The 18,515-nt window shown below is 38.6% G+C and overlaps 1 protein-coding gene across 3 annotated transcripts in view; it reads left to right on the plus strand.

Moving 5' to 3' along the window:
* The window catches only part of LOC124545399 (synaptonemal complex protein 3-like), a 148,921-nt gene that overhangs the window by 64,334 nt on the left and 66,072 nt on the right, over positions 1 to 18,515 (plus strand). For 2 of the 3 annotated variants that reach the window (XM_047124319.1, XM_047124333.1), the window contains exons 2-3: positions 1,278 to 1,423; positions 1,523 to 1,636. In XM_047124319.1, the coding sequence (XP_046980275.1) occupies positions 1,278 to 1,423; positions 1,523 to 1,636 (260 nt within the window). Of the gene's footprint in view, positions 1 to 1,277; positions 1,424 to 1,522; positions 1,637 to 6,528; positions 6,634 to 18,515 lie in introns of those variants that run through there. The other variant, XM_047124326.1, reaches the window with a different exon arrangement.

The raw sequence follows: 18,515 nt of genomic DNA on the forward strand, positions 1-18,515 counted from the left end.
AATATCACAAAAGCTCAACTTGAAGAAAGTAAAAATAATACCAAATAAGATATGGATGCAGACAAATAATGGGAACTCCAGATAGGAATGATATGATGTCATTATTAAGAAGAAGACATCCACAGGACATTGTTAATAATGATCAATGAGGGCCACTGCTCAAAAGTCTTGAGTTCCAACTAGTTTCCGGTGTACACCCAAATAGGATATGCTACAGAATGCCAAATGATTAACAGAGAGAGCTGACTCAGTGTTTAATACAATGGACTCACATCTTTTGTAATGACCCCAATGAGTGTTTCTGTTGTATTTAATTCATACATCTATTCCTGTAGTTAACTTCTAAGTGAAAATACAGGAATTATTCTTTCCTGCCAATTGAATTTCTAAAGCTTATGGACAGAGTGTTTTGGAAAGGACAGTTCTTAAAACAGTGAAAGTTTTAGTTGATTTTTTTTTTCTCCGCAATGACCTTATGAACAGGTAAAATAGTACCCTTTCTGACACCCACATTACACATGTATAGGTCAAGAGTATGGGTATTGTGAAGTCAACAGGTTTCTGCCTTTTGATTTTAGTTGGTGTAAAGTGATCAGAAGTGGTTCACATGGTTTCACATATTCAAGTGACACTGATCGTGCCTCACATATTAAGGTCTGTCTTTAATTACATTTCTAGTTATAGTTAGTCCAGCAAACCTTTAACTTGTTGAAAATTGAGGGGCATCCTGTCATGAACCCTCTCTACTGTGCTGGAAAAATTATCTCCATAAGGTCACCATTATGGTGTGGCTAATGGCTGTATAGTGCTTTAGTAGAGCTGGCCATGATGTCTCCTTTGTTGATGCTGCTGAGTCTGCGTTGTCTATGTGGTTTCTCGTTGTCTAGGCGATGATTCCTCTGCTGCTCTGGGTCCAAGAAAAGGTGTGGGTTTTTTAATTATCACTGGACTATCAAAATCATGATGCAGTATTTCATAGTTAATTCTAGAATGGAACATTAATGAACTGAATTTAGATGGCTGTATTCCCAGTTTTCAAAACTGTTTAGTGCCTACAGAAACATGATTAACCCTTTGTTTTCTAAGTTGAAGGACTTATTTTTCTTACTTATACGTCACAGTGAGAAGAAAATTAAAAAAAATTATCCAAAATTTTGGAAATTCAATGATTATAGGTGTTTATTGGGCAATACATATTATTTAGTTCCAGCAATTTAATTTCATTGTTCATTTATTTCCTATTATGTATAAGTAACATTATAATTTCTTATTAATAGGACCAATAAAAGTCATCCAAAACAAAATTACACAGCTTTGGACAGCACAGCGTGAGAAACGGAAGATCGACTTAAATGATTTTCAGGAAAACGTCAAAAAAGTTCGCCAGAAGTGGGAATCAAATCTAGACAATTTTAAAGAAGAAGTAAGGAAATTAAAGACTTCTGTTCATTAATGCCAATATTGTACAGAATTTTGAAAACTATTTCATTTTTTAATTTATGTATACAATTTTTACCATCAGGAAAAGAAATTATTTACATTACTTCACAGACACATGAAGGCAGCTAAAGAAAAATATGATACTATGAAAGAAAATATTGAAATGTTGAAACAGTTGCATGAAGACTTTTTCAAGGTATGTTTAAAATTATTCTGTAAATTATCTCACTGTGGTGACCTTATTGCTCCTTTGCTGATAAAAATCAGAACATTTTTTTTTCTTTTTTCTTGAAAGTGGTCCTCTCATTCCAGTATTGCTACATTGTTCAAATAAACATACATTGTAATTCAAAGCTCTGTTACTTAGTACAAGAGATTAATTGTTTTAGCAAAAAAAGTTAGTATGGTTATAAAATTTATCTGTTTCAACTGCACCTAATGTAGCTCACCTCACTGGGTTCAAGAACAGAGAAACTAGGTATCTGAGCTGACATATTCTTAATACCACCATTCATCTTTGAAATATCGTGAAGAAAATGGAATATTGATTTCACAGTCTGCCTGACAAAGTACCTACAAACCATTTAAGAAAGGGAAAAATACAACGATATATGATTTGAGACAGACCTTGTATTAATGTTTGCTCAGTAACGCTCAAGCTAAAAAGAGAGAAAGGGAACCAAGCACTTTCGGTCAGTCCTTCAAACATAACTTAGAAAACATGAAGACTGTCAGCCACTCAGCTACAAATGAATGGTGGGTGGTGCACTGGCAGATTTAAAGAACACATACCAAGAAAGGCACTTGGTAAAGTGGATTCATTTTTAGAAGCAACTTTCAAATCCCTGTCTGGCCTCCAGATTTATTTGTTTTTTTTTTTTTTTTTTTTTTTTTTTTTTTTTTTTTTTTTCTTCATAGATTTCCTAACTCACAAATGTTAGGATGGTTCCTTTGAATAGCTCATATATGAGCAAATATGAGTTTATGCACTGTCACACAATTTTTTTTATGGGTGTATGTCCATTCAAGAGAAGGCAAAATAAGAATTTTTCTGAGAGGATGTTTGTGCAGCTAGTTTGATATAATCTGACAGTGGATGGAAATGCAGCATGGTTGTTTCAAATGTCTAAGCTATTGAAACTAATACAGCTTTTTAGGCATCTTCTATCACAGCACCAATGTACAACATCAGTGTGCAGCATAAAGTACAGTGTTGCCAATCAACAACTTTTCAAACCCGCCATATCCACCACTATTAAAGCTCCACACTGAGCAGCTGCGCACTCCATTACATGCATCAGTTGCTATTCTTTGTGTGTGGCATGCTGCTAACATTGTAGGCTGCCTTGCATGCACAAGCTTCAAACCACAGCGTTTGGCCACCCATAAAACTCAGCAATTGGCTGCCCAGAATATACAGCGACCCCAGCTGCCGGCTCCATTATCTGTGGAGCCTTATTTAACACTGCTACTGACATCTATAAGCCAGTTCTTATCGTGCTATGTTCTACTCCACAACTTGGAAGTGCTGCTTTGCAGTGTTATTGCTGCTCAATGTTGATGTGGCTGTGCTCTGAACTTAGAATCTGAATGCTGTATTGGAACTTGGACTTCAGTATTCTCTAGGTTAGTATGTCAATGGACTTGTGATTCTGCCAGAATTCTGAATTTCACTTGCACTTCCTGGACATTGGTATAACTGCCATCAGTTTGTATAATTTTTCGTAAAGTGTCCATCTACAACTTGGTGCTTGGTAACAGAATTATTTGTATCAGTATTATGTCAATAAACCATAGAATGCAGATATATTTATTGTATTACTCCTGGTTTAACACAACTGTTATCAGTTGAGTTGCCTATGCCTTTAAGCTCATTTGTATTATTCGTGAAGTTCAGTTTTTGACACCAGTCTGCAATGTTGTTACATAATCCCATCATAGAACAGTATTATCATATACAGTGATGGAAAATGGGTAGGAACATATCTTTCCTGTCACCACAGATAAAATTTCTTTATTTCAATGACCAGTTTTGGAACACGAATTCCATTTTTAAATGCAATTACATAAAACCTATGCAGTTTGCAAATTATAACCCCCACCCAAGCCCACATGACTTAATAGCCTGAAGGGCAGTTCCCATTCAGACTTCCCATGGAGCACAAATCTGTATATACTTTTTGTTTCATTGTCAGGTACTTCTGTGCTTTTCAATTGTTCCACCTTATTAGGTTCTGAGCTATGTCTCATGGGCACATTTGCAACCATACCTTTTCCCAAGTCAATTTTCAGAGCCCAGGGATCCCAAATTTGTCAATTAAATGTTGTTGCACTGGCTTTTTGTCTCACCACATTTTGTTCAGGTTCACTTATTAAAATTGCAATCCCAAAAATATAATACTCTTTTATTTTATTACTAGAATCTTGCGTTGGTTCTTGGTAGAGCAACATTATAATATATGAAAAGCACCAGTTGGCTTTTGTTCTACAATATTACTTTTATTGTTAACCGGTTTTCGGCTTACAAGGCCATCTTCAGATATTTACTGAGTATTATCACCAAAGAAGTTAAATGTTAGCAGACAACATTGGATGAGAAGTAACACATGTAGACGGAAGTAGAAACATACAGTAAATGACATCTTTGCAATGGAATAGTAAAAACTGAATAGTTGGAGTTGACAGGAAAACCTTTAGCACAAAATAGGAATAGCATGCCAACATAACAGTTTCTATTAATAAACAAAACTAATAAAATAAATTAAAATTAGTACTAGACAAGGCTGCATCAGGAGGTATGAAACATGGAGAGTGATACACAACCAATTAAAAGAAGAGACAGTTGGGGACCCATAGCTAAGCCATCTAATTGTTTATAAAGAGTCCCTTGGAACTGGAAATAGTTCTGTGTGAGGCATGTCTGTGTGGCCAGTCTCAAGTCATTCAATTCCACAGGACTGACATTAGGCTTGTGCATCAGCTCTGTCAGAATATAGATACAATAAAATTTATTGCCACAGCCAATGGCTACAATTCAGTCCTTATTGGCCACATCTTGCACAGGAAACAAAAACGGAAAATTATACCCCTCCTCTATACCCCACCTGCTTCCCCATCCACTGTCTGCAAGAAATGGTGTACACTTCCATTTCTAGGTCAGCTATCACAGATTGTAGCCAAAGCACTGAAATCCTGCAAGTATAGGCTTTCCTACTATGTCAGGAACAAGACTGCCCAGTGTATTTTTAATAGAAAAGACAAGATCCAGTTTTTAGCCAACAGCGGGGTATACAAAATCACCTGTTCTGATTGAGAAAAATTTTACATTGATCAGTCAGGCAGAGACATATCAACTAGGCTGGCTGAACATGAATGCAGCTGGAGGTTGCAGAATTCAGACTCTGTATTTGCTGAGCATGTACTGAGTGAGGGTCACAACTACCAGCCAGTGTCCCATGTACTTCACTTAGCAAACAAAGGCCATAAACTCAACCTGCTGGAAGCCCTGGAAATTAACAAACATCTTGCTCACAGTCCAGATCTCATCCTAAATGACCAGACACAACTCAACCCTTCCCCTCTCCTAAACTTCATACAATCATCTTTGTTGTTCATTACTTCCCACTCTCTCTTGCTACATACTCCCATTTTCCTGTACTCATTAAGTTGTTTTATTTGTTGAAGTTGTCTTTGTATTCCACATAGACTGTAGTTTCAATAGTTAAGGCTTTATTTTAACTGGCACTTGTATTACTGTCAATGTTTAACACCCCTTGTAGTTGTCTCATCAAATACTGTTCATATTTTACTTTGCTCTTTTATTTAATGAAAACTGGTACACAGCCACTGCTTTGATTATAATGTTAATGTTGAAATGCAGTACCACCACACTCTCAAACTGTAGGTTCCCTCAAACACCTCCATTTTCCTGCATTTATTAATTCCTGTTTATATTGTTGATATTGCTTAAGTTCCTTATGTATTCTGTATTTACATTGACAACAGTCTCTCCTTTTAATTGGTTGTGTATCACTCTCCATGTTTCATACCTCCTGATGCAGCCTTGTCTAGTACTAATTTTATTTTATTTTATTAGTTTCATTTATTAATAGAAACTGTTATGTAGGCATGCTATTCCTATTTTGTGCTAAAGGTTTTCCTGTCAACTCCATTGTTGTTTATGTACTGTTCAGTTTTTACTATTTCATTGCAAAGATGTTATTTACTGTATGTTTCTACTTCAGTCTACATGTGTTACTTCTCTTCCAATGTTGTCTGCTAACATTTAACTTCTTTGGTGATAATACTTGGTAAATGTCTGAAGATGGCCTTGTAAGCCGAAAACTGGTTAACAATAAAAATAATATTGTAGAACAAACGCAAACTGGTCCTCTTTTATTTCATCAAAAATATCATATCTGGAGCTACTATCAAGGGGATCACTCTGTACTGAGCCTAAGTCACTCACACTGTGATTCCCCTTGTGGCAGTCGTGCCCTCCCCAGGATTATTCCATCAGATTTCGTTTGCTGCGACTGCACACCTGCCTGACAGATTGCCCTCCACGACCCACTTCGTGGCGCCTGTAGTTGACAATCCTCATGCTCTGTTTATATTATACAAGAATTTTATAATGGGGATTAATTGGCAACACTTCACGCAGTAACTCTTGGGTTGATTCCCTTTGAGGTATTCTATTTTATTTAATCTTCCCTTATCCAGACACATGTCCTTCAGTAAGGACCCTCACTTTTTCTATCCCATCACACACCTTTCCCCTTCACAACACAAGGATTATTACTAGAATATTACATCTACTAATCTACTAATATCTTTACACTAACTACTGATAAGGCTACTGAGCTGTGATGATCTTTCTGGATTTAATCACGGCACTTATCCTTAATCCTTCAATTTGGGTCACTTGAAACTTTCACACAGTTACTCTGCTCACTCATTTTCACCAATAACGTAGCATCCGGAACTTGCAAGTACAGTACCTTGTAGTGTCTTCTGATCCCTCCAGCTCATTGACATCCACAGTTGTCAATTCTGAGCAACTATCACCAGCAAAATTCTCTGCCTTAGTGCAACTGCCAGTGCTCCTGTCGACCTTTTGTGTACTCCATGACTTGTACCCAAACCATGTACCAGGTGGTGAAGGACTCAGGTTAACACTCAAACAACATTCACTGGGACCACTCTTTGGGGTAAGCACTGATTTAATACTCTTTCACTTGTAGCACATAGATATATATACATATACTTCTTTTACACTGGAAAAACAAATACTTTTTTGTTTGTTTTTGGTCTTTGTTCTAAGGCACGGTTTCGCACTTACAATTGCTCACGGTGCTGGGAACATCTTATGTTCACGAGCTTGGCCCAAAACAGCGCACTTAACAAATTTTCTTCTTTACCGTTGCCTCTGTATATACCGTAGCGGAGTCCAAAGCTGTGGCAATACCTGGTTGCCATCATCATTGCCGTATTGCACAATGACGCCCTTATCAGTGTAATATACTTCTCGTTGTTCTGCGACCCTTTTTAACATGTATATGCCACTGCTCCAACCCACATGACGTCATCTCAGCGCTGTCTTTTATAATAATTAACCAAAGTTAATGCACTGGATACTAAGGCCTCGCCAGTTCACGTGCGAAACTTCTGCTGCCATGAGCCACTTCGACTTGACTCTGACCATTGTTCTTTTTCCTGCCTGCTGGCTATGCTGTTCCATCCGTGTAACCTTGGGGTGGGGTGGGGGGAACTCCCTTTGTAGTTATTGTAAAATTACTGGTTCATTACGTATAGTCTATTTACGTTTATCTATTCTTCTTCCATCAGTAAAGCTTAATTGTTATTTTTACTCATTTATTTATTATATATTTTTCTTACACACTATTTATATTTTCAAAGGGGGAGTACTGTCCCCCAGGTAAGACTAGCAGTACCGTTTCTTTTTTAAGGCACTAGATGCCTCTCGCTGGCTGTCTCCATTCCCTGCTGCCCTCTCTCGACTTTATTTTATGTTAATACTACAACTTAGCATCACCTTTTTGCCACTAGATGGCTCATGCTGACTGCCTTCAGCTATCGTATTGTAGTGTCACACCTTGCCTCCACACATCAAGGTTAATATCCTGTTGCTGATGTCAGGGTTGGTGGAACTATCAACAAGGTGGTCTCTCTTTGCAGGGTCCAGGCCGGTGGATCCCTGTGTACTCATCTCCACACTCAAAAATCACTCAAAAGCACTCAAAGTGCTTCGCACTTACTTTAAATTTGTTTTAAAACCTTTTTCCTCACCTTTAAAGTTGACATTAGCCTTCAGACTTCAAAAATCATTATCTCTAGTCAATTCCATACCAAGACATTATCCACTTTCACTGCTCTGATAGCATACAACAACTCACAATGGCTCCAATTGTAGTGTGTGCTACTGGGATTTGGATGCCTGCCTCGACCATGCATCAACTGCAAAGGCTTATCACAAGCTTGCCTTTGGTATGCGCTGTTATTGTTGATTATTTCCATCATGTACATGCAGACATTCTACCCGTCTGAAAAACCTTACATAATTTTCTTAAGTATCCTGAGGTGCAAAATTAAGTCTTGCTGGATTTAGAAATAATCATTTTCTCCATACCAGTGGAAATCACCTTAGCGTCCATTCCTGCATCAGTGTATTTAATGCACTTCCACCAATACTCACAAAAATTTTCCAAGTGACGTCATTCTCCATCCCAAAAATCAACTATCAATTCCTGCTGAATTTCTGTGGAACAACATCAATGCAGAAATTAGTTCCTAAATTATTTAAAAACTTTACATGTATGCAAAATTTCATTTGTCCAGCAATAAAAGAAATCTGTTCCTGCACTGACAGGCATAAACTCCTGTATGAACTTCAGGTACACATTCCCTTGTATATCAAAATAAGTGAACTTCCAACAGTTCATAAATACAGCTTATACTGAAGTTACTAGCAAATGCTGTACCACAAGTTGCGACAATGGTTCAATTTTGCAGTAGTTTCAAGCTGTACACTTTGAGATGACTTTCCTATTTTTTGCACAGTGTCAAACATAAGATTTTTCTAATCTATGTGGTTCCTAAAACTAGTACACCATTTTTGCATAATATTAGCACTTACAGTATATAACTCTTTATGCATGGCTGCCCATGGGTGCCTTGTATTACATCTTTCCGTTCAGTGAAAGTGTGATTGGCATCTTCATCTACATCCAACTTTTTCGAGAGTTAGTTTGAATCTCATTGTTAGTTCATCAGTAACAACAGCAAGAACTCTCCATTCTATTCTACAGGGGCAGCTTAGATGGATGTTATTGCCACCTGAAAATACTGGGACAAAGCAGGGACTCTGCATGTGTCCCCCTAAGTAAATGACTACTCCCTTGTTTCATCTGTGAAATAGATTTAATGTCACGGGAGCTGACTAAATTCTGTAGAGCTTTACATATATATTTTGCAACAGACTCATCAAAAACATATAACTTGATCATGTGGTTTATGCAGTAATCCAACAGAATTCCCTCCTCATGGTTAACATTAAGAGCTTGCATCACCACAGATTTATAGATTTATGGAGAACTTGCAATTTATCTCAGAAAATTTCATTTCTCAGCTCACCATAAAGTGTATTCTGGTAAATATGGAGTTCAATTACAGTTCCTTAATCTTAAATGCCTTCCCCATGAACCATGGACCTTGCCGTTGGTGGGAAGGCTTGCGTGCCTCAGCGATAAAGATAGCCACACCGTAGGTGCAACCACAACGGAGGGGTATCTGTTGAGAGGCCAGACAAACTTGTGGTTCCTGAAGAGGGACAGCAGACTTTTCAGTAGCTGCAGGAGCAACAGTCTGGATGATTGACTGATCTGGCGTTGTAACACAAACCAAAACGGCCTTGCTGTGCTGGTACTGTGAACGGCTGAAAGTAAAGGGAAACTACAGCCGTAATTTTTCCCGAGGGTATGCAGCTTTACTGATGGTTAAATGATGATGGCGTCCTCTTGGGTAAAATATTACGGAGGTAAGATAGTCCCACATTCGGATCTCTAGGCGGGGACTACTCAAGAGCACTTTGTTATCAGGAGAAAGAAAAGTGAAGTTCTACGGATCAGAGCGTGGAATGTTAGATCCCTTAATCGGACAGGTAGGTTAGAAAATTTAGGGAAATGGATAGGTTAAAGTTAGATATAGTGGGAATTAGTGAAGTTTGGTGGCAGGAGGAACAAGACTTTTGGTCAGGTGACTACAGGGTTATAAACACAAAATAAAATAGGGGTAATGCAGGAGTAGGTTTAATAATGAATAGGAAAATAGGAATGCGGGTAAGCTACTACAAACAGCAGAGTGAATGCATTATTGTGGCCTAGATAGATACGAAGCCCACACCTACCACAGTAGTACAAGTTTATATGCCAACTAGCTCCACAGATGACGAAGAGAATGATGAAATGTATGATGAGATAAAAGAAATTATTCAGATAGTGAAGGGAGATGAAAATTTAATTGTCATGGATGACTGGAAATCGATAGTAGGAAAAGAAAGAGAAGGAAACATAGTAGGTGAATATGGAATGGGATTAAGGAATGAAAGAGGAAGTCTCCTGGTAGAATTTTGCACAGAGCATAACTTAATCATAGCTAACACTTGGTTCAAGAATCATAAAAGAAGGTTGTATACATGGAGGAAGCCTGGAGATACTGGAAGGTGTCAGATAGATTATATAATGGTAAGCAAGAGATTCAGGAACCAGGTTTTAAACTGTAAGACATTTCCAGGGGCAAATGTGGACTCTAGCCACAATCTATTGATTATTAACTGTAGATTAAAACTGAAGAAACTGCAAAAAGGTGGGAATTTGAGGAGATGGGACCTGGATGGACTGGAAGAACCAGAAGTTGTAGAGAGCTTCAGGGAGAGCATTAGGGAACAATTGACAAGAATGGGGGAAGGAAATACAGTAGGAGAAGAATGGGTAGCTTTGAGAGATGAAATAGTGAAGGTAGCAGAGGATCAAGTAAGAAAAAGATGAGGGCTAGTAGAAATCCTTGGGTAACAGAAGAGATATTGAATTTAATTGATGAAAGGAGAAAATATAAAAATGCAGTAAATGAAGCAGGCAAAGAGGAATACAAACCTCTCAAAAATGAGATTGACAGGAAGTGCAAAATGGCTAAGCAGGAATAGCTAGAGGACAAATGTAATGATGTAGAGGTGCATATCACTAGGGATAAGATAGATACTGCCTACAGGAAAATTAAAGGGACCTTTGGAGAAAAGAGAACCACTTGCATGAATATGAAGAGCTCAGATGGAAACCCAGTTCTAAGCAAAGAAGAGAAAGCCGAAAGGTGGAAGGAGTATATAGAGGGTCTATAAAAGGGTGATGTTATTGAGGACAATATTATGGAAATGGAAGAGAATGTAGATGAAGATGAAATAAGAGATATGATACTGTGTGAAGAGTTTGACAGAGCACTGAAAGACCAAAGTTGAAACAAGGCCCCGGGAGTAGACAACATTCCATTAGAACTACTGACAGCCTTGGGAGAGCCTGGCTTAACAAAACTCTACCATCTGTTGAGCGAGATGTATGAGACAGGCAAAATAGCCTCAGACTTCAAGAAGAATATAATAATTCCAATCCCAAAGAAAGCAGGTGTTGACAGATGTGAAAATTACCGAAGTGTCAGTTTAATAAGCTATGGCTGCAAAATACTAACACAAATTCTTTACAGATGAATGGAAAAACTAGTAGAAGCCGACTTTGAGAAAGATCAGTTTTGATTCCGTAGAAATGTTGGAACACGTGAGGCAATACTGACCCTACGACTTATCTTGGAAAATAGATTAAGAAAAGGCAAGCCTACATTTCTAGCATTTGTAGACTTAGAGAGAGCTTTTGTCAATGTTGACTGGAATACTCTCTTTTAAATTCTGAAGGTGGCAGGGAAAAAATACAGGGAGCGAAAGGCTATTTACAATTTGTACAGAAACCACATGGCAGTTATAAGAGTTGCGGGACATGAAAGGGAAGCAGTGGCTGGGAATGGAGTGAGACAGGGTTGTAGCCTATCCCTGATGTTATTCAATCTGTATATTGAGCAAGCAGTAAAGGGAACTAAAGAAAAATTCGGAGTAGGAATTAAAATCCATGGAGAAGAAATAAAAACTTTGAGGTTTGCTGATGACATTGTAATTCTGTCAGAGACAGCAAAGGACTTGGAAGAGCAGCTGAACGGAATGGACAGTGTCTTGAAAGGAGGATATAAGATGAACATAAACAGAAGCAAAATGAGGGTAATGGAATGTAGTCAAGATTTATCGGGTGATGCTGCGGGAATTAGATTACAAAATGAGAGGCTTAAAGTAGTAAATAAGGTTTGCTGTTTGGGGAGCAAAATAACTGATGGTGGTCGAAGTAGAGAGGATATAAAATGTAGACTGTCAATGGCAAGGAAAGTGTTTCTGAAGAAGGGAAATTTGTTTACATCGAGTATAGATTTAAGTGTCATGAAGTCGTGTCTGAAAGTATTTGTATGGAGTGTAGCCATGTATGGAAATGAAATGAAATGTGGACAACAAATAGTTTAGACAAGAAGATAATAGAAGCTTTGGAAATCTGGTGCTACAGAAGAATGCTGAAGATTAGATGGGTAGATCACATAACTAATGAGGAGGCATTGAATAGAATTGGAGAGAAGAGAAATTTGTGGCACAACTTGACTAGAAGAAAGGATCGGTTGGTAGGGCATATTCTGAAGCATCAAGGGATCACCAATTTAGTATTGAAGGGCAGTGCGGAGGGTAAAAATCGTAGAGGGAGACCAAGAGCTGAATACACTAAACAGATTCAGAAGGATGTAGGTTGCAGTAGGTACTGGGAGATGAAGAAGCTTGCTCAGGATAGAGTAGCATGGAGTGCTGCATCAAACCAGTCCCAGGAATGAACACCATAACAACAACAACAATCTTAAATGAATCCACTTGTCACATGGTAATATACATTGACATTATGCAAGAAACAGTTTATAAGATTTACTGTGCTCCAACTACTTGACAAAACTGTGGAGTCAGAAATCTAGCCTGTTTAGAAATTTTCTATGTTCACATGGTTTCTGAAGCAGAGCGCAGACTAGCACTTGTATCACCATCACTCACTCCTGACTGGCAAGGGGTCCAGCTTTCATTTGGCAGAATGAATGGCAAACAGGACATCTGCTCTTAACTCGATAGTGGCTGCTTTCAACCTGAACAAAATGCGGTGCATCTGACCAGCTAAATCACTTTTAGTCCCTGCTATGGTATAATAACTTTTTAATATTTGGGGATCCGTTAACGAGTTATGCCCAGAGAAAACTATCACCCTACTCTGTGAAATATAGGAACAGGTATTTAGTAAAGACACAGCTTGGACTTCTGCAAGCTCTGAAAGAACTCATAAAACTTCATTTCTGCTGGACTAATAACCTGCCATGAATCATGGCCCTTGTTGTGATGGGGTGGCTAGCATGCCTCAACAGTAAAGATATTAGTACCACCGGTGCACTCACAACAAAGAGGTATCTGTTGAGAGGCCAAACAAACATGTGGTTCTTGAAGAGAGGCAACGGTCTTTTTTGTAGGTGCAGGGACATCTGTCTGGGAGACAGATGGCCTTCTAACAGCAGCTAACATGACCTTGCCATGTTGGTACTGTGAATGGCTTTTCAGCTAGGTGAAACAACAGCTGTAATTTTTTCTGAGGGCAAGCAGCTCTCCTTATGGCTACATCTACATCTACATGGTTACTCTGCAATTCACACTTAAGTGCCTGGCAGAGGGTACATTGAACCATTTTCATACTACTTCTCTACCATTCCACTCTCGAATGGCACGTGGGAAAAGGGAACACCTAAATCTTTCTGTTTGAGCTCTGATTTCTCTTATTTTATTGTGATGATCATTTCTGCCTACTTAGGTGGGTGTCAACAGAATATTTTTGCATTCGGAAGAGAAAGTTGGTGACTGAAATTTAGTAAATAGATCTTGCCGCAAAGAAAACTTCCTTTGTTTCAGTGACTGCCACCCCAACTTGCGTATCATATCAGTGACACACTCACCCCTATTGTGCGATAACACAAAACAAACTGCCCTTCTTTGCACCTTTTCTATGTCCTCCATCAATCCTACCTGGTAAGGATCCCACACCACACAGCAATACTCCAACAGGGGATGGACAAGTCTAATGTAGGCTATCTCTTTAGTGGGTTTGTCGTATCTTCTAAGTGTTCTGCCAACAAAGCGCAGGCTAAATGATGATGGGATCCTCTTGTGCAAAATATTCCAGAAGTAATATAGTTCCCCATCTGAATCTCTAGCTATGGATTCCTCAGGAGGATGCCATCATCGGGAGAAACCAAACTGATATTTCTGCAGTTTGGAATGTGGAATGTTGGATCCCATAGTTGGGCAGCAGAAGAGAGATGGATAGGTTGAAGTTAGGTATAGAGGGATTAGGACTTCTGTTCAGGTGAGTACAAGGTTGTTGTTGTTGTTGTTGTGGTCTTCAGCCCAGAGACTGGTTTGATGCCGGTCTTCATGCTACTCTATCCTGTGCAAGCTTCTTCATCTCCCAGTACCTACTGCAACCTACATCCTTCTGAATCTGTTTAGTGTATTCATCTCTTGGTCTCCCTCTACGATTTTTACCCTCTATGCTGCCCTTCAATACTAAATTGGTGATCCCTTGATGCCTCAGAGTATGCCCTACCAACCGATCCCTTCTTCCAGTCAAGTTGTGCCACAAATTTCTCTTCTCTCCAATTCTATTCAGTATCTCCTCATTAGTTATGTGATCTAATCTTCAGCATTCTTCTGTAGCACCGCATTTCCAAAGCTTCTATTATCTTCTTGTCTAAACTATTTGTCGTCCACGTTTCATTTCCATACATGGTTACACTCCATACAAATGCTTTCAGACACGACTTCATGACACTTAAATCTATACTCGATGTAAACAAATTTCTCTTCTTCAGAAATGCTTTCCTTGTCATTGACGGTCTACATTTTATATACTCTCTACTTCGACCATCATCAGTTATTTTGCTCCCCAAATAGCAAAACTCATTTACTACTTTAAGCCTCTCATTTCGTAATCTAATTCCCGCAGCATCACCCCATTTAATTTGACTACATTCCAATATCCTCCTTTTGCTTTTGTTGATGTTCATCTTATATCCTCCTTTCAAGACACTGTCCATTCCGTTCAACTGCTCTTCCAGGTCCTTTGCTGTCTCTAACAGAATTACAATGTTATCGGTGAACCTGAAAAGTTTTTATTTCTTCTCCATGGATTTTAATTCCTACTCTGATTTTTCTTTTGTTTCCTTTACTGCTTGCTCAATATACAGATTGAATAACATCAAGGATAGGCTACAACCCTGTCTCACTCCCTTCCCAACCACTACTTCCCTTTCATGCCCCTCGACTCCTATAACTGCCATGTGGTTTCTGTACAAATTGTAAATAGCCTTTCTCTCCCTGTATTTTACCCCTGCCACCTTCAGAATTTCAAAGAGGGTATTCCAGTCAACATTGTGAAATGCTAGAAACGTAGGTTTGCCTTCCCTTAATCCATTTTCTAAGATAAGTCGTAGGGTCAGTATTGCCTCACTTGTTCTAACATTTCTATGAAATCCATACTGATGTACCCCGAGGTCAGCTTCTACCAGTTTTTCCATTTGTCTCTAAAGAATTCGTGTTAGTATTTTGCAGCCGTAGCTTATTAAACTGACAGTTCAGTAATTTTCACATCTGTCAACACCTGCTTTCATTGGCAATGGAATTATTATATTCTTCTTGAAGTCTGAGGGTATTTCGCCTGTCTCGTACATCTTCCTCACTAGATGGTAGAGTTTTGTTAGTCCTGGCTCCTCCATGGTTGTCAGTCATTCTAAAGGAATGTTGTCTACTCTCGGGGCCTTGTTTCGACCTCGGTCTTTCAGTGCTCTGTCAAACTCTTCACACAGTATCATATATCTTATTTCATCCTCATATAGATTCTCTTCCATTTCCATAATATTGTCCTCAAGAACATCACCCTTGTATTGACCCTCTATATACTCCTTCCACCTTTCTGCTTTCCCTTCTTTGCTTAGAACTGGGTTTCCATCTGAGCTCTTGATATTGATGCAAGTGGTTCTCTTTTCTCCAAAGGTCTCTTAATTTTCCTGTAGTCAGTATCTATCTTACCCCTAGTGATATATGCCTCTACATCCTTACATTTGTCCTCTACCCATGCCTGCTTAGCAATTTTGCACTTCCTGTTGATCTCATTTTTGAGATGTTTGTATTCCTTTTTGCCTGCTTCATTTACTGCATTTTTGTATTTTCTCCTTTCATCAATTAAATTCAATATCTCTTCTGTTACCCAAGGATTTTTATTAGCCCTTATCTTTTTACCTACTTGATCCTCTGCTGCTTTCACTACTTCATCCCTCAAAGCTACCCATTCTTCTTCTACTGTATTTGTTTCCCCCATTCTTGTCAATTGTTCCCTAATGCTCTCCCTGAAGCTCTCTACAACCTCTGGTTCTTTCAGCTTATCCAGGTCCAATCTCTTCAAATTCGCACCTTTTTTACAGTTTCTTCAGTTTTAATCTACAGTTCATAATCAATAGATTGTGGTCAGAGTCCACATCTGCCCCTGGAAATGTCTTACAATTTAAAACCTGGTTCCTAAATCTCTGTCTTACCATTATATAATCTATCTGATGCCTTCCAGTATCTCCAGGCTTCTTCCATGTATACAACCTTTGTCTTTCACGGGCAAGTGCTCTATTATCTGAGCTACCCAACCACGACTCACAACCCTTCCTCACAGGTCTAATTCTGCCAGTACCTCGTCTCCCACATTCCAAACTCCACAGAATCTCTCCTGCAGACCTTGCAGTAACAGCACTCCTGGAAGAAAGGATATTGTAGAAACATGGCTTACCCATGCAAAGTGACAATTTTGTTCTGAAACAATGAATTGGTCGAGGAGATCCAGAAGTATGGCCTGCCTATTCACCACGCCCACATTATAGGAGCCAGTGTCCCAAGAATGTGACCAAATTTGAGGGTAGTCAGTTGTGTTTTCAAAAAATAACAGGAATATTTGTTTCTTGGAAAAAAATTATTTATTTGTTTACATAAATGGTGTACTGTTAAAAATAGTTGAATACATGACATGGCAGCAGATTGAGGAGTCTGGTCAGAATTAGCTGGTTTTGTTTCTGATATACCAAGTGTTCCTTAACAGGGGCCTAGTATAAGCCACCGTCCTTTGTGCTTTAATGGCCATTTGATCCATGTGTTAAGTGTTGTGTCATTTGGAATGTTATCTTAGCTTAACCAACTGGATAGTAAAGACGGAACGAAACTGTATAAAAATCCCTCATCCACAGTGTAAGGTATGTGCCATTAGTGTGGATAACTGTTGGAACAAAATAGTCATTAGCTGACAACCTCTGTACCATCAGTTGTACTGTATTTATGTGAGAATTACTTGAACAAATGGCACTTCTATTTCCCCACATTATCATGGAATGTAAATGGAGACCAATATTTGTAACGATGTGCTTCTATCAGCCACTCAGCCCCCCCCCCCCTCCCCGCCTTTTCCCACAGCTCTCAAATGAAGGAAAAAGTTTACTGAAGTCAGGTGTTTTTCTTTCAAGAAAAGGATTTAAAAGTTGGTATTACAAAGGTTTTTAAGATGGCGGGAACTGGACCTCCCGCCGCCACACACCGATGGGTTGCTTGCGGAGTATAAATGTAGATGTAGATGTAGAATAGAACCTTCTTTTATGATTCTTGAACCAAGTGTTAGCTTTGGTTAAGTTATGCTCTGTGCAAAATTCTGCCAGGCGGCTTCCTCTTTCATTCCTTAATCCCACTTTTCCTTCTCTTCCTTTTCCTACATTAGAATTCCAGTCACCCATGACAATTAAATTTTCGTCTCCCTTCACTACCTGAATAATTTCTTTTATCTAATCATACATTTCATCAATTTCTTCATTATCTGCAGAGGTAGTTGGCATATAAACTTGTACTACTGTGGTAGGTGTGGGCTTTGTATCTATCTAGGCCACAATAATGCGTTCACTATGCTGTTTGTAGTAGCTTACCCGCATTCCTATTTTCCTATTCATTGTTAGACCTACTCCTACATTACCCCTATTTGATTTTGTATTTATAACCCTGTATTCACCTGACCAGAAGTCTTGTTCCTCCTGCCACCAAACTTCACTAATCACCACTATATCTAACTTTAACCTATCCATTTCCCTTTTTAAATTTTCTAACCTACCTGCCCAATTAAGGGATCTGACATTCCACGCTCTGATCTGTAGAACACCAGTTTTCTTTCTCCTGATAACAAGGTTAAAAATACAAAATCAAGTACTAGTAATGCAGGAGCAGGTCTAATAATGAATACATTTGCTGATTCCGAAATGTCTGTAGCCCCTATGGATAAGCCATATTAAATCTTCTTCCACACTGTGAGGTCTTCATAACTTGCATCTGTATGTGATGTTGTCTAATTGCCAGAGTGAAATACTATCAATATTCGTCCACAGTTCCTGCTTGTCTGGTAGCCTTCCTGCATTAATGTTGTTCTGAAATTTGACCCAAAAGTATTTATATGTCTTTATTCCTTGTTTTATTCTTGTGGCTGGTGTTCTTACCTTATTATTGGCATAACTTGAAGTTAAGAAATTATGTTATCACAAAAATCACACTAAGTTCCTCATTACATTTCATTACATTCATACCAAATGGTAATCTCGACAGTGCATCAAATAGATAATTATCTTTGATCCCCAAATTAATATCATGAATTGTTATAAACTCCAAATGATAACTAGGAGCTTCTTCTCTAATGCAGTGTAGTTTAATTTGTGCTTGTTACGGCTCCTACTTGTGAAAGGGGCAGTCTTATATTCACCAATTGCTGGATTTCATTCTCCTTGGAATAATTGTGCCATGGGTCTTTATTCTGATGCTTCTGTTGCTA

This window comes from Schistocerca americana, chromosome 1 (assembly GCF_021461395.2).
Source record: "Schistocerca americana isolate TAMUIC-IGC-003095 chromosome 1, iqSchAmer2.1, whole genome shotgun sequence".
In the NCBI taxonomy this organism is placed as follows: domain Eukaryota; kingdom Metazoa; phylum Arthropoda; class Insecta; order Orthoptera; family Acrididae; genus Schistocerca; species Schistocerca americana.